This window comes from Microchirus variegatus (assembly GCF_963457635.1).
Source record: "Microchirus variegatus genome assembly, chromosome: 6".
In the NCBI taxonomy this organism is placed as follows: Eukaryota; Metazoa; Chordata; class Actinopteri; order Pleuronectiformes; family Soleidae; genus Microchirus; species Microchirus variegatus.
The window spans coordinates 9986509-10011451 of record NC_139807.1 but is presented as its reverse complement, the minus strand read 5'-3'; the positions used below and the strand labels follow the sequence as shown (position 1 = coordinate 10011451).

The window sequence follows — 24943 nt, the reverse complement described above, 5'->3', positions numbered from 1 at the left end:
TGAGCCTTTATTGCCCCCCCATTTTTTTTCTAAAAAAAAACTAGAAGGTTTTAACCAGTGCGAAATTAAAACTCATTAAAGCGGACCTAGACCGGAAGTTCCCATTAACCCTGTTGTTTATTGTGTATCTGCGCCATTACCTTGTTTACGAAGCCCTGAAGTTTCGAAACAAACAGTTCAGCCATTGCTGAGAATGCTGTGTTTTATTGTAATCTCGGGCTCTCGCGAGATCTCTGAAAAAACCTGGTCCGGTTACATAAACAGCATTTCTCCCGAACAGCAAATCGTCCTGCTCCGGGCACTAGTCCGGGCACATCCGGTTGCGTACATTGAACCGTAGAAGAAGAACATCCGTTGTGGAGGTGTTTCACGAGCCACAGTGTCTTCTGACTCTGGGTCTGACTCCGGGTCAAAGTCTGAGGCGGGGAGTCGTGAAGAAGCTACTTTTAAACACTGTTAAAACAATGTTTTGATCATGAGTAGCAGTACATCCACCGTTCCAGAGGAGGGAGCTGCGCTTCTGAGAGCTGGTGTGCTGATTATGTCACTTCCAGGTATTGGCCAATCACAAGACACTCTGTCTTCAGGGTGTGAGATTTCAGTCTGAAATATCGCGGCTGGAGAACAGCGCCAGAAAAGACAGATTTCTATCGGCTCGTTTACAGCAACTATGAGGTTTTTGACCATAAAAAACTTGTAAATGTATGTAAGTAGACCTCCATAACTAACATAAATGTGCGATAGGACAACTCTACTCCTTTAATAATCGGTGTATTATGTATGTAGATCATATTGTGCACAGTGGTTTTACTAAATTTTAATTAGTTAACTTTAGTTAGACAAATGTTCAGATTGTAACTGAAAATTACAAAGACTGACAAAAACAACCAAACTAAAAGAACTACCCAACTAAAACTGCAAAAATGAACAAACTACCATCAAAGTTGTTCACGAACCCAATAAAAACACACACACTAACAGGAAACTATAAATATTTGCACAGAAATATGTATACTAACAATACAACCTACTTGGCAGTGTTGTAATGTAACAAAGTGCAAATACTTCATTACAGTACTGAAGTACAACATTCATGTATCTGAACTTTACTTTATATTTCTAGCAACTTTTACTTTGATTCCACTACATTTCCTCTAACTATCTTTGTTACTCCATCCATCCATTTTCTACCGCTTTATCCACCCTACAATCTTTATGTGCCCGACAGATTAGTGCAAAAGTCTGTTTTTTATTTGTTTATTGCTTGTGGTGAGTCAGGAATAATGGCTTTGTTATTTTTTTTTTAATGTATATTTTGGGTGGAGTCACCAAGAAAGACTTCTAGTAAATTGGTCAGAGAGCATGAAACGAAAGAGAAAGTGCTCTGTGCTGATGTTCTGAAGCAGAGGAAGTTATATAAGGCAGTGGCAGATGTTTCTCTGCCTGCTTTGACACGAGCACTGTTAAGTACAGTTTTAGGAACAAAATAAATATTTCTATTTAGACCTCATACACATATTCAGTGTTGAAATGCAACACAAAGTAAAAATACTTTGTTACCGTACTGTACTTTGTTGGTACTGTACTTGGTACACATGTTAATCATGTCAGGACGGTCCAAAAAGTCAGATGTAGTGTTGCCGTTACTCCTACAGGAAGGCCGCCATCTTGGACTGAACAGCCATTTTTGGCTGATTTTGGCGATTTCGTACCAATGCTATAAAATCTATCTAGTCCTACAGTTTTTAAGCGATCACCTTCAAACTTGGTGAGGTCACTGTGGACTACGAAACTCTTATAACTTTGCGATGGAGGATCCAATGTCCTTCCCTGGATTGATGCCCTGGAGAAGTCTATATGACAATATTCAATGTCTAGAACAGCGCCCCTGGTGACGGCAGACTATGCCATTCACTGTGCAACAAAAACAAACTGTTATAACTTTGCAAATCCTGTTCCAATCTGAACCAAACTTCCTTGATTTGATGACAGTCCGACCCTGAAGAAGTCCATATGAAAATATTCAGTTTAAAAAACAGTACCCCCTGGTTGCTGGAGATAACATTACATTTCACACTTCTTTATGCTGTTATAACAGGGATTGTTGTATCCTCCTAATACGTAATATGTGAGACCACAAACCCGTTCTGACCATGTCAGCAAAACAAGACCTCCTGACAGGAAGTGGAACCGCAGAAACAGGAAGTAAAATGTAACTTTACCATACATTAACCAATCTGCACGGAACTTGATATGTGAGACCAGGGACCTATCCTGAACATGCAAAAGATGACCTCCCAACAGAAAGTGTAACACACTAAACACAAAGTAAAACATAATTTTGCCTCCACAGCGCAACATCCGCGTGTTCAGTTCTCAGAGTCGTGGCCCAGGTACGGAAGGATGAAACACGACCAACACTGAACAAGACTCGGTTTAAACGTCAAGACTGGGCCAAGAAATACCCAAAGACAAGTTTTTTTTAAAGGTTTCATGGACACATGAAATAAGAGTGATTCTTGACTCTTTGGAGTACTAGTATGGGCTGCTGTCATTAAGGATGAACTACTGCCAGTTATTAGAAGATACAAGATGGAAGAATGTTGACATGGCAACAGTTTGGATTGACTGAGAGAACTGTATTTGCTCAGGAATACAACTTGCCTGTTAATTGTGCATGCGCCTATTTTGTATTTAGTTTTCATATATTTTAAAACATATATTTTATATAGGTTTTTGAAGGGAAATGCAGCAAAATAACGATCACAACCTGAAAATATGATGAAATTGTTCGTACAGCAAAGCCATGTATACTACATGTTACACACTTAACTGTTTGTATGCGGTTGTAATAAAAACAAATACTGTATCTGTGTAATCTTCTGCTTTGCCAGAGACGTCCTCTCTTAAACAAATGCACCAATATATATACTATATATATATATAATACAATCTGACATATTATTAGACCTTTATATTAAGGTATAACTAGTTTTAACTCCTGTATATACAGTTAATTTTTTCAACGTTTGGGTCAGGCCCCATTTGTTTGATGTGCATTTTCTATGTCTTCTTACTATTTGGGATTAGTAGGACCTCATTTTAGTTGAAATTAAAATGTATTTTGTGCTCTAGATATACAGTAAAACCAAAGTCCCCAAATGACGTCACAGGGTGTTAGAAGGAGTTAAACTATCATCAAGACTAGACTCTCTCTCTCCTTCTCTCTCTCCCTCCTGCTCACTGTTCTCCAGCTTCTTCTCGCGTGAAGCTGTTGATAAGAACAGACTTGATCAAAACTGCTACATCATTGTAGTCACTGACTATCATCAACCAGGACTAAAACCAGGACCAGGATTTATTACTCAGCTATTGTTGTTTTTCTGATTCTTCACAGTTCACGATGCCAAACCCTGGTGACTTGATAGCATTTCGTCGTCTAGGTTATCAGCACTGGGCTGTGTATGTTGGCGATGGCGACGTCGTTCACTTGGTGAAGGACTGTAAGTACCAGTGTAAGATTTAACCACGTAACTGATTAAATCAGCTAAACTAACTAAACTAGACGACAAAATGTTTTGTCAGTAAAACGTACTGTGATTTCTGCATTATTCATTCTGTCATTCATGCTTTGATTTAAATGTTCCAATCTTTTCCACTAAACACAACAGGTGAAAAGCCAACACTAAGGATCCTAATGGAGCATATAAGTAAACGTTCATCTTGAACATATAACAACTATAAAGTCCATAAAATGTTCAGTGTAAAATGAAAAGGGCTCTGTACAGTTTGTTTACCTTTCTTTTTTCTTACCCTTTTTCTTAGATAACTTATTCCTGCCAAAATGCGACATGGATCAATGGATTGATCCACAGATTATCAAAGGCAAGGTTAAGAAAGAAAAACTCAAGGACGTGGCTGGAGAGTGGGCAGTGAATAACACATGTGACGAAGTAAAAAAACCTCGGACCACTAAGGAAATCATGAAAAAAGCTCTTTCACTGGTGGGACGCAGTGTGGACTATGACATCCTTGACTACAACTGTGAGCACTTTGCCAAAGAGCTACGATATGGAAAAGTAGGTGGACCCACTCTTAAGCAGTCTGAGAAGGGTAATTAAAAAGAACTGGTAATTGTTTTATTGAGGTTAATGTGAAAGTAGTTATCTAAAAATCCATTGTGGGTCTTGACAGAAAACTGACCAACAGATGGACACAGATTAATGAAGCTTTAAGGTGCCATATGTAAGAATGTGGCCAAAAACGGTTACTACATTCAAATTCAAAATACAGAGGTCTTTTAGGTTTGGTTTTCTGACGTAACTGGCAACCCGTGGTTGCTCGGCAACTGAGACCCTACTGACTGCAATGATTGGTAGACGGCGGTAGGTGGCGCCACATGCCAAAACATGATTTGCAGTATTCAAAATATATTTTTTAATGCAAATATTTTGGCTGTACAGTTTGTTATATGAACATTATTCCTGAGTCTCTGTGACATATTAGGAGGATTTTATGGCCAGTTGCTTTAGATTTATTCCATAACGCACCTTTAATATTTACACCTGTGTCAATCCGTTTCACAATATGTACATTTACACTGCTTTCTGTCCAGATGGCTGCTGTGAAACCTAAAAAGCAAAAAAAAAAGAAAGAATAATAACAAACTACAGCCTATATGTGATTCTGTTTTCGCTTATAAGCTTGCATACATGTGCACTAGAGTCATACTGTACGACGGGCTGTGTGATCACACAGACGCCCAGCAACAAACACAAGCGTCCGCCGCGCCCGTAGAGCTGCAGTCTCTCCACCCGCAGGTGCCAGGGAGAAGATATCAGTCAACACTTACTGCAACCAGGATAAAACCGCAGTGTTCAACAGAGTCAATGGGCCGTTAGTGGGAAGTTCGAGGATAAGACTGTGACTGTGGGACTGCGGTAATGTGACGAAGACCGGAGCCAAGAGCAGGCTTTTAGCCACGTTTTCCTCCCGTTTCCTCCCGGTAACCACCCAAACGATGTTGTGATGACGCGCGCAAAAACTGCGTCCAGTGCGCACCTGCAAACAGCGCAGATTATGAACTCCCGTGCGACAGAACTCTCTTCTCTCTCTCTTTGATCAGTTAACTAAAGAGATCAGCTCATCTGACGTTATCGGTTATTCCCATAATTACAGCGTTAAAACATTTCTACACAAAGATTGAGACCACAGAGTGAAAACAATGAACGGCGCGCGCTCTTGAGAGTTTGTCAACACGTTTAGTAAGATCTACTGATCCCCTGTATTACTGTACTCGATCCTCGTCATTAAGATCATTATGTATGTGTCATATATGGATGTGTGGATAAAAACTACGCATAGAGAAATTATCCATTCTGCATCGCGGAGAGCCGTCTTTGAGCGGTGCACAATGCAGGAGAGGGAGAAGAGCAGAATCAGCAGGGGCGTTGCGGAGAAAAAAAAGGCCCGACCAGATGAGGGGCACCCTCTATAATTGTAATGCCTTGACTTTAGTGAGATAAGTACACACAGTCCTAGCAATAACAACAAAATAAGATAAAAAAAGTTACGTTTTGAGTTACTTGCCCTTACTTCATGAGTTACCATAATGGTCCTTCAAAAAGCCTCTGAATGCCCCGAGCGTCAAGAATCAGCCAATGTTCTGAAGAAATTTTCATGTTCAGAACCGTTATTAACAGTTATTGAGACTGGACAGTTGTACTTTTTTTTTTTTGAGTACTTACTTGATGCGGCCCAGCCTCACCCAGACTCTAACTCATGCGGCCCCCATGCAAATTGAGTTTGAGGCCCCTGATATAAAACATACCTGCCTATATAAAAATACACCTGCTTCTCCAGCATGCATTCCACAGCTGACAGACAGACAGACAGACAGATATAGTACTTCATGTTTACAGACGTTGATCAGAACAGACTTGATCAAAACCGCTACATCACAAGTCACTGATTATTGTCAACCAGGACTAAAACAAGGACCAGGATTTATTACTCACCTATTGTTGTTTTTCTGATTCTTCACAGTTCACGATGCCAAAGCCTGGTGACTTGATAGAAATTAGTCGCGTAGGTCATAAGCACTGGGCTGTGTATGTTGGCGATGGCGACGTCGTTCACTTGGTGAAGGACGGTAAGTACCAGGGCAGGCTTTAACCACGTAACTGATGGAATCAACTAAACTAACTAAACTAGACGACAAAATGATTAGTCAGTAAAACGTACTGTGGATTCTGCATTATTCATTCTGTCATTCATGCTTTGATTAAAATTTTCCAATCTTTTCCACTAAACACAACAGATGAAAAGTCAGCACTAAGGAGCCTATGGGAGTATATAAGTAAACATTCATCTTGAACATATTACAACTATAAAGTCCATAAAATGTTCAGTGTAAAATGAAAAGGGCTCTGTACAGTTTGTTTACCTTTTTTTTTCTTACCCCTTTTCTTAGATAACTTATTCCTGCCAACATATGGTAGACAGATTATCAAAGGCAAGGTTAAGAAAGAAAAACTCAAGGACATGGCTGGAGACGATAAGTGGGCAGTGAATAACACATGTGACGGAATAAAAAACCCTCTGACCACTGAGGAAATCGTGAAAAAAGCTCTTTCACTGGTGGGAAGCAGCGTGGACTACAACATCCTTCACTACAACTGTGAGCACTTTGCCAAAGAGCTACGATATGGAAAAGTAGGTGGACCCACTCTTAAGCAGTCTGAGAAGGGTAATTAAAAAGAACTGGTGATTGTTTTATTGAGGTTAATGTGAAAGTTTAGCTTTCTACAATAAGTAGTTATGTAAAAATCCATTGTGGGTCTTGACAGAAAACTGACCAACAGATGGACACAGATTAATGAATGTTAATATTTACACCTGTGTCAACCCATTTCACAATATGTACATTTACACTGCTTTCTGTCCAGATGGCTGCTGTGAAACCTAAAAAGGAAAAAAAGAATAATAACAAACTGAATAGTACCTGGGAAACTATATAAAACATACCTGCCTATATAAAACATATACCTGCTTCTCCAGCATGCATTCCACAGCTGACAGACAGACAGACAGACAGACAGACAGATATAGTACTTCATGTTTACAGATGTTAATCAGAACAGACTTGATCAAAACCGCTACATCACAAGTCACTGATTATCGTCAACCAGGACTAAAACCAGGACCACGATTTATTACTCAGATATTGTTGTTTTTCTGATTCTTCACAGTTCACGATGCCAAACCCTGGTGACTTGATAGCATTTCGTCGTCTAGGTTATCAGCACTGGGCTGTGTATGTTGGCGATGGCGACGTCGTTCACTTGGTGAAGGAATTTAAGTACCAGGGTAAGCTTTAACCACGTAACTGATGGAATCAACTTAACTACCTAAAACTAGACGACAAAATGATTAGTCAGTAAAACGTACTGTGAATTCTGCATTATTCATTCTGTCATTCATGCTTTGATTAAAATTTTCCAATCTTTTCCACTAAACACAACAGGTGAAAAGTCAGCACTAAGGAGCCTAATGGAGCCTATAAGTAAAGGTTCATCTTGAACACATTACAACTATAAAGTCCATAAAATGTTCAGTGTAAAATGAAAAGGGCTCTGTACAGTTTGTTTACCTTTCTTTTTTCTTACCCTTTTTCTTAGATAACTTATTCCCGCCAAAATGCGACATGGATCAATGGATTATCAAAGGCAAGGTTAAGAAAGAAAAACTCAAGAAAGTGGCTGGAGACGATATGTGGGCAGTGAATAACACACATGACAAAATGAAAAAACCTCTGACCGCTAAGAAAATCGTGAAAAAAGCTCTTTCGCTGGTGGGAAGCAGTGTGGACTACAACATCCTTAAATACAACTGTGAGCACTTTGCCAAAGAGCTACGATATGGAAAAGCCACATCTCATCAAGTAGGTGGACCCACTCTTAAGCTGTCTGAGAAGGGTAGTTAAAAAGAACTGTTGACTGTTTTATTGAGGTTAATGTTATGCAGTCATTTATTAAACAAACAGTGATGATCTACAGTCTGTGCAGGGAAACTTTCATAACTCCATCCAACCTCCTGATAACATGGAGGTTGTTGTTCTTTAACCCTGAGAACACAGAGAGAGAGTTTAGGCTTTTCATTTTCATTTTCATCAATTATATAAACTCACCCGAGCACAAAGTACTCAAAATCTTTAAAATCAGATTGAATTTGCTAAATTTGGAGACATGCCACGGTTCAAAGTTGGTTTGGCTCGTTTTTCGGAAAAAAAAGAAAAGAAAAAGAAATGTTGTGACTTCTACACAATTATTGTTACTCCTGTTTAAAAATAAAATAAACATTAAAAATAAAATACAAAAATACATTAAAAATCTGATAACCCGATAACCTGGTCTGTGGCTAAAGCACTAAGAGTTAAACAATGTCACAATATCAGTGGCTCAGGAATAAATACCAGTATTTGTCTGAGTCAAATAATATGACTTTGTTTGTCTGTTTTCAATCTCTGCACAGGTGATAAAAGTGGTGGTCACAGTTGGAGTGGTTGTTGGTGGAGCAGCGATAGTGAAATACTTTGGACCAGGCGCAGTAGCAAAAGCAGCAATAAAGGGAGCAAACATGATCTACACTACACTAAGGTCAGCACTGACGGCACTAAGTCCAGCACTGAGCGCAGTCCCAGCAGCACTACCACTACTTTTCCGCAGAAACACACCGACGTGATAAATTCTTGCACATGCAGAATAACACAATCATACCGCTTACACATACTGTAATATGAACTCTATGGTATAAACATAAATTACCTAAAATAAAGCAAAAGGATGAAAATTAAATGCCATGTGTGTTGAGCCTTTATTTATTTTGAGTGGTCACCAAGAATGACTTCTGGTAAATTGGTCAGAGAGCATGAAACGAAAGAGAAAGTGTACAGAACACTCAGATTCACAGGGTCGTCTCTGTGCTGATGTAGCACAATTTCCTCAAACTATCTTTGTTACTCGTTACTACCAAATAAAATCAGTAGAAGAACAGTTGGTATTATGGTCTGTATTTATATAGCGCTTTTCTTGTCTTATTGAGCCGCTTTACAACTATAGTTCTGACATTCGCACATCTTTCATACCTGTTCACACGCTGCAACATGGGGTTAAGGGTGCTTTCACACCTTCAGCGTTTGGTGCGCACCGAATGCTGTGGTTCGGTTCGTTTCCGTGGGTGCGTGTGAATGTAATCTCGGTCCTTTGGTGCGTACCAAATCAACCAATCCAAGACCACCCCTTGAGGCAGGTCTCGGACCAGTTGGTTTATCCGCCCTACTTTGGTACGGTTCCTCTGGTGTGAAAGCAACCAAACCAAATGGGACGAAATGATCTGGGCCGGCGCGTCTCTTTTCCCCTGGGAGGGTATGGCGGTGGAGGCGTGGGGGAACCCGGGGGCTGGGGTCTTCCACAATGTGGTATAAATCTGTTTTTGAAAGTGTTATTCAAACATGAGGACCAACTAAAACTTAAAACCTTTTAATGTACACACAAAAAAACATGAGTTCATGTTTCCGTCAGATTTATTTAACAACAGTTCTCATGCTACATCATTTAGATTCACTGTAAACCAATAACTGCAGTCAAAATAATGCAGCGCATTTCTTAACCTAAGCAGATCAACCCCGACCAGGAAGTTCGCTCCAAGGGAAACCGTTTTGATTGTGTCAGCTGTTTTTTTTTCTGTGCATGATTTATGTTTTAACACCAGATATAATAAGACCATGTCAGACAGGAGACCTGGGTTCCTCCAATCTGTGTTTCAGTTTTTCTGTTAAAATGCAGAATGTCTAAGGTGTGGTCCTACAGAGCAATTCTGCAATTAAATAAAAGGCACAACATTTTTTTGACTAAAATGACTGCAGTGGAAATCTGAACATCCTTAGATAATCCCAGATGGATGTTTGTGAGCTCTGTGGGATTGAGGTTCAACTGTACGACAAGAAAAAGATCAACAAATAATTTCAAAATAAAACTACCCTCTAACGCTGCACTAAACCTCACTGAAACCAGGTTTTCAGCTTCCGTTCACCGCGTATTTCTTCAATTACAGATCTGAAAGCAAGTCAAATGAATCACCTGTCAGACATGTACAGCAAAACGCAGTGTTGTATGTGCAAAGTAAACCCAGCACATTTATCATTTGTTCCAATGGAGAAATCTGCTTTTGCAACACGATTACATGCATGCGTTGTTTTAATATCTCAGGTCTGTAATTAAGCAAATGTTGGGTAACACTATAGTACACACTATTAGCATTAGTTAAGCATTAATACATATTGAATTCATCATTTATAATGCATGCATACTCATTAGTAACAAGTTTATAACAGTTATAAATATTTTACTTAATGGGTAATTCATGAGTATTAATGCATTATAAATGATGAATTCAATATATATTAATGCTTAACTAATGCTAATAGTGTATATAGTGTTACCAAATGTTGAACTAAAACATAATTTCCACTATGTGTTCAGTGTGTGTGTGACATACTGACAAAAAACATTTTCATACAATAATTCTTCTGAAATGTTGCTCTATATATATATATATATATATATATATATATATATATATATATATATATATATATATATATATATATATATATATATATACGGTGTTTCCAAGTTTTGTTTTGTTTTTTTTAAAAAGTGATATTTCTCTGTGTCCTTAATGCACCATTTATATACATTTACTTTACAACTGCAGGAGTTATGATTAAAAAGAAGAAAAAAAAGAATAGGACATTTTGCTGAGTTGCTTCTGTTGGAGGGAATGCTGCTCTCCGTTTTCCACCATTTTAGCTCCTTCATCATCACCACTGCCATTTATAAAGCAATGGAATGTTGCTCCCCCAACACTCCCACCATCTTGTTCCATTTCCATTAAGGTCAAGAGTCTCAACTCAGCAGAAGTTAAAATGTCTCACCCAACATACCATTATAGCAGCTTTTCACAGTTTTCACCGCCAACACTTCTCTCTGGTCCTTTACTTGTGGAATGGTGAACCGCTGTCCGTCGCTCAAGGTTCAGTGACTGCAGTCTACGGTTCTTCCTGCTCCTTCACCGCCCTCGTCCTCGTCAATCCAGTTTGCGTGCGCCCAGTTTGAGAGGACCTTTGGCGGCTTTGCGCTCTGCCCGTTTGGCCTCAAGCTCCTTCCTCCTCTCCTCCCTCTTCTTCTTTGACAGCTCGGCCTTACTGAGACCTAAACGACAGTTATGCGTAATATGAATATGAAGAGTTCAAGTGAAGAGTTTCAAAATGACACAAAGCGAGAGACTTACCCTGGCTTCCATCGAGTGACTCCCAGTTTTCCTCAGCTCCCCAGGTTCCTGTTGCCTCTGCATCCCAACCATCTCCAGCCTGAGAGGGAGAAAACACTCAAACCATCAAGTTTCCTTGACTCAACGAATCCATCTAATCTTGCCATGTTTTCATGATTCTTGATCAACTTCTTTTAAAATAATGCAGCATTTTCACCTCATTCAAAAGGGAATTGTCCTCATTTTACACAAAACTACGTCATCACCAGAGGTGGATAGTAATGAAGTAGATTTACCTGTACTTTTTTTTTGAGGATCTGTACTTTACTTTTTTTTTTATTATTAAAATAATTTTTACTCTACTACATTTAAAAAATAAAAAATATACTTTTACTTCTTTTACTAATAGAAATATACACGTACATCGTACCAGATCTGTTTCATTTACCTGAAAATGTTTTGCTTCTTTTTATGCATACTATTATACTTTTTTTAACAAGATACTTAAAGGTGCATTATGGAATAAATCTAAAGCAACTATTTCATAAAATCCTCCTAATATGTCACAGAGACTCAGGAATAATGTTTATATAACAAACTGAACTCCCCAACAACAACAGTACAGCCAAAATATTCAAATTTAAAAAAATCTTTTGCAGACTGCAAATCATGTTTATGTTTTGAAATCATGTTTTGGCATGTGGCGCCACCTACTGTCGTCTACCAATCATTGTAGCCGGTAGAGTCTCAGCTGCCGAGCAACCACGGGATCGCCAGTTACAGTACGTCTGAGCCACAATGACGGAGAAACCTATCAAACTATCTTTGTTACTCGTTACTACCAAATAAAATCAGTAGAAGAACAGTTGGTATTATGGTCTGTATTTATATAGCGCTTTTCTTGTCTTATTGAGCCGCTTTACAACTATAGTTCTGACATTCGCACATCTTTCATACCTGTTCACACGCTGCAACATGGGGTTAAGGGTGCTTTCACACCTTCAGCGTTTGGTGCGCACCGAATGCTGTGGTTCGGTTCGTTTCCGTGGGTGCGTGTGAATGTAATCTCGGTCCTTTGGTGCGTACCAAATCAACCAATCCAAGACCACCCCTTGAGGCAGGTCTCGGACCAGTTGGTTTATCCGCCCTACTTTGGTACGGTTCCTCTGGTGTGAAAGCAACCAAACCAAATGGGACGAAATGGTCTGGGCCGGCGCGTCTCTTTTCCCCTGGGAGGGTATGGCGGTGGAGGCGTGGGGGAACCCGGGGGCTGGGGTCTTCCACAATGTGGTATAAATCTGTTTTTGAAAGTGTTATTCAAACATGAGGACCAACTAAAACTTAAAACCTTTTAATGTACACACAAAAAAACATGAGTTCATGTTTCCGTCAGATTTATTTAACAACAGTTCTCATGCTACATCGTTTAGATTCACTGTAAACCAATAACTGCAGTCAAAATAATGCAGCGCATTTCTTAACCTAAGCAGATCAACCCCGACCAGGAAGTTCGCTCCAAGGGAAACCCTTTTGATTGTGTCAGCTGTTTTTTTTTCTGTGCATGATTTATGTTTTAACACCAGATATAATAAGACCATGTCGGACAGGAGACCTGGGTTCCTCCAATCTGTGTTTCAGTTTTTCTGTTAAAATGCAGAATGTCTAAGGTGTGGTCCTACAGAGCAATTCTGCAATTAAATAAAAGGCACAACATTTTTTTGACTAAAATGACTGCAGTGGAAATCTGAACATCCTTAGATAATCCCAGATGGACGTTTGTGAGCTCTGTGGGATTGAGGTTCAACTGTACGACAAGAAAAAGATCAACAAATAATTTCAAAATAAAACTACCCTCTAACGCTGCACTAAACCTCACTGAAACCAGGTTTTCAGCTTCCGTTCACCGCGTATTTCTTCAATTACAGATCTGAAAGCAAGTCAAATGAATCACCTGTCAGACATGTACAGCAAAACGCAGTGTTGTATGTGCAAAGTAAACCCAGCACATTTATCATTTGTTCCAATGGAGAAATCTGCTTTTGCAACACGATTACATGCATGCGTTGTTTTAATATCTCAGGTCTGTAATTAAGCAAATGTTGGGTAACACTATAGTACACACTATTAGCATTAGTTAAGCATTAATACATATTGAATTCATCATTTATAATGCATGCATACTCATTAGTAACAAGTTTATAACAGTAATAAATATTTTACTTAATGGGTAATTCATGAGTATTAATGCATTATAAATGATGAATTCAATATATATTAATGCTTAACTAATGCTAATAGTGTATATAGTGTTACCAAATGTTGAACTAAAACATAATTTCCACTATGTGTTCAGTGTGTGTGTGACATACTGACAAAAAACATTTTCATACAATAATTCTTCTGAAATGTTGCTCTATATATATACTATATATATATATATATATATATATATATATATATATATATATATATATATATATATATATACGGTGTTTCCAAGTTTTGTTTTGTTTTTTTTAAAAAGTGATATTTCTCTGTGTCCTTAATGCACCATTTATATACATTTACTTTACAACTGCAGGAGTTATGATTAAAAAGAAGAAAAAAAAGAATAGGACATTTTGCTGAGTTGCTTCTGTTGGAGGGAATGCTGCTCTCCGTTTTCCACCATTTTAGCTCCTTCATCATCACCACTGCCATTTATAAAGCAATGGAATGTTGCTCCCCCAACACTCCCACCATCTTGTTCCATTTCCATTAAGGTCAAGAGTCTCAACTCAGCAGAAGTTAAAATGTCTCACCCAACATACCATTATAGCAGCTTTTCACAGTTTTCACCGCCAACACTTCTCTCTGGTCCTTTACTTGTGGAATGGTGAACCGCTGTCCGTCGCTCAAGGTTCAGTGACTGCAGTCTACGGTTCTTCCTGCTCCTTCACCGCCCTCGTCCTCGTCAATCCAGTTTGCGTGCGCCCAGTTTGAGAGGACCTTTGGCGGCTTTGCGCTCTGCCCGTTTGGCCTCAAGCTCCTTCCTCCTCTCCTCCCTCTTCTTCTTTGACAGCTCGGCCTTACTGAGACCTAAACGACAGTTATGCGTAATATGAATATGAAGAGTTCAAGTGAAGAGTTTCAAAATGACACAAAGCGAGAGACTTACCCTGACTTCCATCGAGTGACTCCCAGTTTTCCTCAGCTCCCCAGGTTCCTGTTGCCTCTGCATCCCAACCATCTACAGCCTGAGAGGGAGAAAACACTCAAACCATCAAGTTTCCTTGACTCAACGAATCCATCTAATCTTGCCATGTTTTCATGATTCTTGATCAACTTCTTTTAAAATAATGCAGCATTTTCACCTCATTCAAAAGGGAATTGTCCTCATTTTACACAAAACTACATCATCACCAGAGGTCGATAGTAACGAAGTAGATTTACCTGTACTTTTTTTTTTGAGGATCTGTACTTCACTTGAGTTTTTTTTGTTTTATTTTTTTATTATTAATGAAAATTATTTTTACTCTACTACATTTAAAAAATAAAAAATATACTTTTACTTCTTTTACTAATAGAAATATACACATCATACCAGATCTGTTTCATTTACCTGAAAGTGTTTTGCTTCTTTTTATGCATACTATTATACTTTTTTTAACAAGATACTTAAAGGTGCATTATGGAATAAAACTTAAGCAACTATTTCGTAAAATCCTCCTAATATGTCACAGAGACTCAGGAATAATGTTTATATAACAAACTGAACTCCCCAACAACAACAGTACAGCCAAAATATTCAAATTTAAAAAAATCTTTTGCAGACTGCAAATCATGTTTATGTTTTGAAATCATGTTTTGGCATGTGGCGCCACCTACTGTCGTCTACCAATCATTGCAGCCGGTAGAGTCTCAGCTGCCGAGCAACCACGGGATCGCCAGTTACAGTACGTCTGAGCCACAATGACGGAGAAACCTAAAAGACCACGCTATTTTGAATTTGAATGTAGTAACTGTTTTTGGCCACATTCTTACATATGGTGGCTTTAAGTGCATTTAATGTGAGCTACTCAAGTGATTTTCTTATAGGTGACTTTAACTTTTACCAAAGTAATTTTCAGTTATGGCACTTGCACTTTTACTTGGTTATTTTTTTTAAGTACTTTATATACCTCTGATCATCACATTCTCACAACTTTTTTCTATGTCAAAGCATCGTCGTCTACCTCCAAGAGTCCACAGTTTAATCTAACCTGTGTCCTCACCGTGGTGGCAGCAGTGCTGGCTGTGTTCCTCTGGGACACACTGGCGAACAGGTCGTTCTGGATGGCTCCCTTCGACGCGCTGCTGTTGTCCCAGTTGTACTCGCTGGCTAATCGCACCCCTTCTGGCAGTGGGAGTGTCTTGTTGGTCAAAGTTGTGTCGGTCTCCTCCTCCGCCCAGTCGTTGCCCCAGCCTTCCTCGCCTGCAGAGCTCTGTCCCTGGCCTTCCTTCTCGTTGGACCAGCTGTCGTCAGCGTCCCAGCCCGAGCTGCTCCAGTCAGAGCTCTGCTTTTTCACCGTCACGGAGGATGTCGACCGGCCCACCTAGACATTGGAAAGATGAGGAAAGGACTGAAATGTTGCTGTTTTAATTCTACACATATATGGATAACCAAAAACTGAATTTGAAGACTAAGAAGAGAAAATGTATATTTAAATTGATCCAAATTAAGGCTCATACTCCTCTCTCACTGGCCTTCTTTTTGGATGATGACATTCCCGACCAGTCACTGGTCCAGTCATCAGGTTCTGTGTGAGCTTTCGCTGGCTCCTTTCAGGAAAATAATCAAAAGTCAATAAGAGTAAACAACAACATCTCAAAAATCTGTTCATACGGCATGTACACAAAAGTTTGGGGTCACTTAGAAATGTCCTTATTTTTGAAGGAAAATAACTTTCATTCAATGAATATAACATTAAATGAATCAGAAATACACTCTATATATTGTTAATGTGGTAAACGACTATTCTAGCTGCAAATGTCATTGTGTTTGCTAATCGTGTTAGAAGGCTATTGGATGATTAGAAAACCGTTGAGCAATAATGTTAGCACAGCTGAAAACAGTTTTGCTGGTTCTTTGACCAAGCAAAAAAAAATTCTAATCTTGTAATTGTCTTGACTATATTTTCTATTAATTTTGCTACCCTTTTGATGAATAAAAGTGTGACTTTTAATGGAAAACATATAGGTGACACCAAAGTTTGAACGGTAGTGTATCTAAATCATAACTTTTAATTCTCAGTCAAGTTTCATTAAAAAGGTGTTGAAATCAAACCTCCAAGCTTCCCCAGTCCTCTTCATCCTCCCAGCGGTCTCCTGTAGCCGGCTCATCATTATTGTCTGTTACTTCAAGACTCGGTGACTGGTTGGCACGACTGGAGTCAGACTGGTGACTCGTGGAGGTTTGTGGTGTTTTATCCTCATGAGCTGCGATAAAAGCAAACGTGTTTCAGAATCCAGAAAGACAATCACCTCGGATTAAGTAAAACTTAGATTATAATTCATGGCCAAATTATGGACACACATAGAGGAATCATCCTTTCCTCTATGACTCTGTAAATCAAACTTAATATCCCTACCAGGAGCAGGTGCGGCGTCAGTGGCACTCGTAGGGTCAGTGGTGTGTGTGGGCCCGCCGCCCTCTGCTGTGGCACTCCCTTCTGTTCCAGGAGTGCTGCGAATCAACTTAGAAGTCAGCGAGGACACACCGGTCACAGCCCAGCCTGTCCAGCTAGAAGAAGCACCGGCAGGCTGAGCACTCGAGGATACATCCTTTTCTGCAGGGACAGATGGGGGACAAAAACCTTTTTGTTTGCCATTTTTGCCAATTACATACAGAAATATCCATCATGACACCACAATATCCTTGAAATACTGTATGTCGCATACCTATGTCAGCCAGCTTGGTGGGATCGTCTGACACAGTCTCAAGCTTGGAAAGAAAACTCTTGATGGCTTTGAACGCCTGACAGGGGAAGACATTTGCATAAGCAACAACAAAAAGTTTATACAGAGATTAAACATGAGTAGTCAAGACTGCACTAACTGGCCAGACATTGATGTTTTGCTTTGGGACAACAAAACCAGCTAAACACTAAATCTTGACACTCTCTCAACCAAGAATTTGCCCTCTGGTGGAGGATAAAGAGGTAGATAATGGATGGATGGAATGTACGTAGTGCACAAGAAATGACAAAGTACACCGTCAATGCCGTTTAACGATGCATGACGCGTTTCCATGACGACTGACCGGAAAAAGACGTGCGTGACTCCCGATTGTCTCTAAAGTAACGCTAGATTTTAAAAACAGAGGCACACATACGCAGGACACAGGTATGCTGGTTATTTGTAGCGCTGCTCTTTTCGTTTAATAAGCAGACCGCTCCAGTTCGACTGAAGCCGTGCTAAGGGCGCTAAAGGAGCTAACTGGTAAACGGTGACTGGACTCTGGTGCCTCGGCACGAAAAACTGTGTTACTTTAAAGACTCATTTTAGCAATCGCAATCGGGAGTCACGTAAACATGACGTCACGCATGTCTTTTTTTCCGGTGAGTCGTCACGGAAACGCATTAACTTGCCTAGCACTACAATAAAGAAATCTAAATCTTGAACGGGGCATGACTGTGATTTTGTTTTCCTGTCACATTTTTACCTTTTTAATCACTGTAAACAAACTCCTGAGACAAACTTTTACGACCGTTGTTGATTTAGTGTTGTGTACCGTCATGTTTACCTGGTCCCTGACGCTCTTATCAGGATCAACAGTAATGGCACAGAGGGTGGGGAGGATGCGGGCAGCGATCTCTGTTACGCTGTAGTAGTTGTGCGTGGCGGCAAAGCCCAGCACACCTGCGGAGCGCGAGGCTGGGAAAGGATCCTTCGTGGCTCTCGAGAAGGCTGAAACCAGAATGCGCTGTCGAGTCTGTGAAGGTAAGAATTACCACAGTCTTATATTTGAACAGATCCTGAACTTTGGTTGCACAACGGTGTGGATGTGCTTTACCCCGGCGTTGAGGTAGGATGCGATCTTGCCCAGGCAGACGGTGGTGTTACACCGGATTGGGCCTTGTTCATCTCGAGCCTGCAGCCGGGCGAAGTGACGCATGAGCTCCTGGTTCAGGTTGGCCTCGTTCAGTTTGGGAGCGAGCAACAACATGGACTGGAGAGGGCGGAAAAGAAGAGAGCAGCAGGTTGACAACATCCAGGGTATAAATAATACGTAGTAAGATGTGGGAGTTTTGCGTGCACTACCTTAACAGTCTGTTCTCTGATGGCAGGGTTGGTGTCTGTGAAGCCGTGAACAACATGAGGAAAAATCTGGGAGTTGACTGCTGCTTCGTTCAGATACTGAATGAACTGCTCCATCTGAAATACAGAAAGAAAGAGCGATACACAGAAAAATAATAAACAATGCTAAAATGAATAAATGTTTTGTCCTTTAAAATAAGCAAACAGCAAATACAATTTCCAACTCGTCTACTTTATTGTATGTATGGTTACATACACTACCGTTCAAAAGTTTGGGGACACCTATACAATTTTTTTTATGTTTTCCTTTAAAACTCACACTTTTATTCATCAAAAGAGTTGCAAAATGAATAGAAAAGATTAGAAATAACGATTTTTTATTTCAGTTGTGCTAACATAATGGGAAATGGGCCTCTAGACACCTATGTGCACACCTACACCTACATATTCCATTAAAAACAAGACGTTTGCAGCTAGAATAGTCGTTTACCACATTAACAATGTATAGTGTGTATTTCTGTTTCATTTAATGTTATATTCACTACTGTACAGTAGTGTACATAGTGCACGTATATATATACAAACACACACATAGTATACATTTTGTTATTGACATATAGATAGGAAAACAAGAGACTTGGGGGAAATAAAAACTATATAGACCTTATTTTTAGCAGTAGATGTGGAAGCAGAAAAAGATGTCCAACATTATTTATGTGCAAGACATCCAATTTGGAATTGGAGCTAGGTAGCTTTATGATAATATGGCTTCTAGAAAAGCAGGCGTCATATGTGCCGTCATGAGTTGCATAATACGTGATATATGTCATGTATGAGTATATCACATAGTAATTAATTACACTCGCTTTCTTAAATTCGAAGAAGCCAACAAAGTTTCACTGCGTCGGTCTGTTTCACTTCATTATCCGGTACTCGAGAAATGACTGGGTTATGAAACACTGCTGATACTTGAAGGAAGCAAACACCAGAAGTGCTGCACAAAAATAGGATGCCTGGCCCCAAGTTACTTCCACGTTAAAAATAAATAAGGTCTATAGATCCAAGAGATTCAATAGAACTCCATTGTCATGTTAAATTAATACAATAAAATTCAGTGCACTGGTTCAAGCTCAATATACACATGGTTAAAAAAAATCATAAAGAGAGAAATATTATAACACAACACACCCACAACACCCATTTGTAAACAGCATTAGTGCAGAGGAAACAGACAAAGACTCACCTGCTGCAGCAGTCGTATCCTCATGGCTCGGTCTGTGGAGGAAAACATCTTCACGATGACGGGGATTATCTTCTGCTGGTACTCATCTGCCGAGAGGAACTTCCCTACCTGCCACACAGACAGACAGCAATGAGATTGGAGAGATTGTGTGCTCTATTAATACCAGCATTAACAGATATTCATATAAATTTGTCTTGCATTGACTTAAATGAAAGTGTTTTTAATGCTTTACTGTAGAAATGATCTGACCGGGTGTCAAGGTTGGATTTACCTTGAAAAGTGGTGTGAGAACGACAGCGCCCGCATTGCCAAACTCGAAGGCGGTGAGCAACTGAGGCAGGACCTTGTGTTTACAGAAGTCTTCAGGAAAGGAGTCCAGGTTGTCACTCAGATCCTGAAAGAACTGCTGCTTTTCTGCTGCCTCCTTGATCTAGACAAAGCCATTTGAATAACACCGTCATGACAGTGCCTGAATCTGAAAACCACATCAACTGCAAACATGTTAGGCCGTTACAGCAAGCTCTAATGTGTTTGCTCAAAAGTCTGTGTACCTGGATCTCTTCCAGGAAAAGGTTGCTTTCCACAAAGCTATTGCTAAGGAATCCCCCAGGGGCTCTGCAGTTCTGGAGAAAGCGAGCCGGATTGGGCCGAGCCCGAGGGTTGGCCCCCACCAGTTCACAGTAATGAGGGACCAAGGTTTTTGGGATCTGTGGGAACAAAGAGGGCAGGAAAGAGGACAAAAGTCACGGAAACCATGAAAGAAATGGGAGGCGGACCAACTGACTAATAAGTGCAAACTGTTTTTTTAGACAGTAGGTTAACAAGGAAAAAGGATTGTTGTAGAGAGAGCTGCAACAATGTACGGTATGAAAAGAATTCAGCATATTTTGAATATTACGTCATGAAAAACTATTTTAGTACTCCCCCAATAAACGGTAAAATGTTTAAATAGCAAATGATGTGACAAGAAATCGTTGCAAATATACAATTCAAAAAACAACAAGGCAATCAGAGATGGCAGACTTCACCCCATTCATGCAATGTGCCTCCGACGCCCTCTGCTGGCCATAGTGGCAAGTGCAAGTGGAAGCGTGGAAACACAAACACACAGAGCCGCCAAAAACACTTCACTTCCACTACGTGTGGTGAAGTAATAATGTCATGTTTATATTTTTTAACTTTTAATTATATTGTACACAATTCTTCTACAATGACTTCACGGCACCTCAAGTCAAAAATAACTGAGTAACAGTAGTGGAAAGACGCACAATCAATCTGTATTTGCATTTATTTGATGGTTATTTGATGGTAACCTACATTATACTACTTACTTTATATCAACCTGGAGACAGTATGTAAAGTAATTGCTTTAAGACACAGTGATTTACCTTTCCCAGTGAACGAAGAGAGGACGTACGAGGTAGTGGACCATTGAACACCTCCCAGATCAGGCAGCCAAGCCTCCACACCTCTCCTGCCCTGCAACGCATATGCAAATCTTTCAATACAAAAGTTATTACAGAACATTTCTACACACTATCCAAATACTAGACAACCTCATCGCACTTTTAGAGGACCGAGAAAACCCTTTTTTTTATTTTTTACCATTTCTCTCCATTGCTGTTGGGCATCTCTGGTGGGTCATATTTCTCCATGTCTGGGTAAACATCCTTCGGGGCAGGAAGCGAGACTCCACTCGGGTCACCCTGCTCAGGGGACACATGGTCGAGGGCCCCTAGTTTCCACTCTCCAGCTCGATCCACAAAAACGGAACACACACCCAGGTTGTTATGGAGGAGGTGGCAGTCGTTGACCAGGAAACTAAGAGCTTTCTGTGGTGGGAGATGAACAGCAGAGGTAAACATCCTCACAGCTGACGGCAGGTAAAATGATGGCTTCCCTGACGCTTCAACTCGTACTGCACAGACTCGTCCTTACCACAATCTGGTGGAGTCCCCAGGAGATCTCCAGCTCTCCACACCTTCCCTTCTCTGACTGAGCTTTCAGGTGGACCGCAAGAGGTGTCACTTGCTCTGTAACAAGGTACAGGCTCTTCTCTGTCTATCACAGTCACAAGAAAGATGAAGTGTTAGTCAATGCCTTTTTATTATTATTACACCAGCATCAATGTAAAAAAAAATATTATGATGGTAGTAGAATTATAACAGTGCTGATAGGGTTGGAAGGGCTTCAGAAAATACATAAAACATAGGGGGATAAGACAGTTAACAGGGACTAAATCCGATTTCAAATTCCTGTATTTTTTTTTTCAGATTCCATGAACAATGGTAATTAATGATCTGACATAACTGACTATCTACTCATACTGACAATCTGCATAAATTATGTACTACACTTCGGCTTATTCACTATTGTACAACGACACATAACTCATACTAGCACGAGTACACTCACCTCTATCTGTAAACATGCAGAAAGGAGCAGAATTATGATACTAATTAGTCTAATAAAACTGTAAAGTTGGAAATGCAAGCCATCACTAAGCTGGCTAACAATCGTTTCCCCCTCCTCATTACAGGACAGTGGCAGTATGTGTTAAACTCATGATAAATACAAAAACTGTGATCCATCTTTAAAAAAAAAATTATAATAATAATAATAATTTGTGGTTCTTTCACTACGCAATGGTCAGAAAAATAATAAACAAATAAGACAAATAGAAATGCAAATGTATCAGTCTGTAATGGACTTCCCACAGAGCCATCCTTAACTGTACCAACGGTCTGTATCATGAATATGATGACATAGTTTTCCCTCACTTGCAGTAGGTACAGCAGATGCAGTAGATGAACTTACCTCTAATCCGTCGACATAGGCTAGAATGTTGGGGTGACGCAACTGTACCAACGGTCTGTATCATGAATATGATGACATAGTTTTCCCTCACTTGCAGTAGGTACAGCAGATGCAGTAGATGAACTTACCTCTAATCCGTCGACATAGGCTAGAATGTTGGGGTGACGCAAGGTCTTCATTCGTTTGAAGGCAGCCTTGGCCAGCTGTGTCTGTTGCTCCGTGCCCTGGGTTACCTCGTACACAAACACAGACACCGGCTCGCCATTGGTCTAAAGGGACAGACAGGAGAGAAATGAATCACTTGTATGCCTTCAACAAACTTAAAAAAAAAAAAAATTATGCTCTGTTATCAAATCAGAAAGGAGTTGGGGGGAAAACACCCAAAAGCAAGCTTGTACTCTCGTGAAACAACGAGGAGCTTAGACCCCATGCAGTTGTGACTTTACCTCCCTGTGTAAGCTTTGTGCAATTAAATGCCTACTTACTAACCCTATGCCAACAAATGCCTGGCTTGAATGCATGCAACTATAAAAATATGATCCACAGACAGAATGGAAACAACAAGGGAGTGCCAGTCAACGAGAGGATTTCTCCCAGCTGACTTTGATGAATTTTGCGAATCGTTCATCAATGTAAACAATATTCAGGATTCTGCTACTTTTATTTGTACGTACTGTAAAATCAGTCATTCCCAGAGACTGGGTCTGGACCCTCAAATGGGTCACTGGAGTTTTAGTTTCGGGAATGACAAATAAATGTGCAGTTTTTTGTTTATGTTTTGAAATAGTGAGGCACAATATATTTATATTTTTTTAATTTATTTTTTAAATTGGTGCGCTTGGGCCAATTATTATCTTTAGTCAGAAACAAAAAAAACACACACTTGCTGCCTAATAACCAGCTTGAAGACAAATGCGTGTCAGAGACATACTTATATTGCTAATATTTATAGTGCAGGTATTTTACAGACGTTTACTCCTGGCTGTGACAACAGCAGTGTTTTTATTTTTTAGTTTAGGTTAATTGTCAATCCGGAAAAGTTCATATTTCAGAATAAAAGCTCTGAACTCGATAAGAACCTCTCTTTTTTTTGTTAAAATCTGCAAATCATTTTTGGTCTAGGGTCAGATTCTGATGCTGGCGGGCCACCACCAATTGCTGAGTATGAAAACATGCTCTCCATATTCTCACAGTGCACATGCAGTGAGTTGTGGTGTCATACAACATTATTTAGTACTGGGAGCAGTATTTGATAAAGGTTATGAGGCATACTCATGAAATCAAAATATTACTCCGCATATTCTTACACTACACGCACCTCCATATTTTTCAATAGAGCAGCAAAACTCGACAGAACACCTGACCTGTGTCACCTTATCACATTTAAAGGACTTGGTTCAGGACGATGAAAACAGGAAGTTGCTACTCGACTGTCATGAAACCCTGCAGTGATGAGGATGACTGTCCAAATTCAACGTATAGTCGATAATAATCACGACATTATGTGAGCTGTTGTGGTGAACACCGACACCTTCGTTCACGTGAAGAAGCACCAACGTGAACACGACTGAAATAAGAGCTGTCATCTCGCCTAAAACCGGGTGACGTGGCGAGAAATGCGTGTCTGTGTGAATAAGCTAAGCTCGAGGCCACTTCACGAGCGAAAAGTGATCGCGAGCAGACCAAACACACAACATCGACATATAAACAGTCACTAATACATGACATGTGCGGTTACATTTGACACTGGACAGTGAATACAGACGGTTAACTGACATACGGGCCTCCGCGACGAAGCAAGCTAACAACTAACGTAGCATCGACACCAGTTTTTACCTTCCGCTTTCCCCGATGTATACTCCATATTCCAGACTTTTCGTGTGTGTCTGGAAGGATTTCATAGGCAAAGTCTTTGACAGGATCCCTGGCGAAAAAGGACCACATCTCCTGTTTGCTCCACTCCTCATCAAACACAGAGAAAACACGCAGGACTACACACTGCTGAAGGAGCAAGCTAACAACTGGTACGCATGTGAAATGGCTCCGTGGAATCTTTGTTGCTGCAATGTAGTTCCACAGTAAATTGAATAATCGAACCAAACCTATTTCCGTATATTTTCAAATATGTAATGTTTGCGTATATGACGAAAAACGTACCAAAAGTATAGACGTATAAACAAACGAACTGACATGCGTACAGAAACAACAAATTGATTGCATTATTTGGTTGTCATTTTCATATCCATGGCTCGTTCTTTGTCTGTCCAAAAAAAC

At 40.0% G+C, this 24943-nt stretch overlaps 1 protein-coding gene across 1 annotated transcript; it reads right to left on the bottom strand.

Annotated features, from left to right (window-relative positions):
- Window positions 1-10724: 10724 nt before the first annotated feature.
- scyl1 (SCY1-like, kinase-like 1) lies at window positions 10725-24624 on the bottom strand. The gene is made up of 18 exons (XM_083891782.1): window positions 24506-24624; window positions 22798-22938; window positions 21791-21913; window positions 21458-21684; window positions 21241-21331; window positions 20404-20559; window positions 20124-20282; window positions 19853-19960; window positions 18613-18726; window positions 18365-18520; window positions 18095-18283; window positions 17251-17326; window positions 16941-17138; window positions 16637-16788; window positions 16042-16131; window positions 15585-15905; window positions 11353-11431; window positions 10725-11273 (listed from the first exon to the last, which is right to left on the bottom strand). Exons 1-18 carry the CDS (start codon window positions 24611-24613, stop codon window positions 11149-11151), a joined length of 2613 nt encoding a protein of 870 aa, XP_083747908.1. The 5' UTR covers window positions 24614-24624; the 3' UTR covers window positions 10725-11148.
- Window positions 24625-24943: the final 319 nt, after the last annotated feature.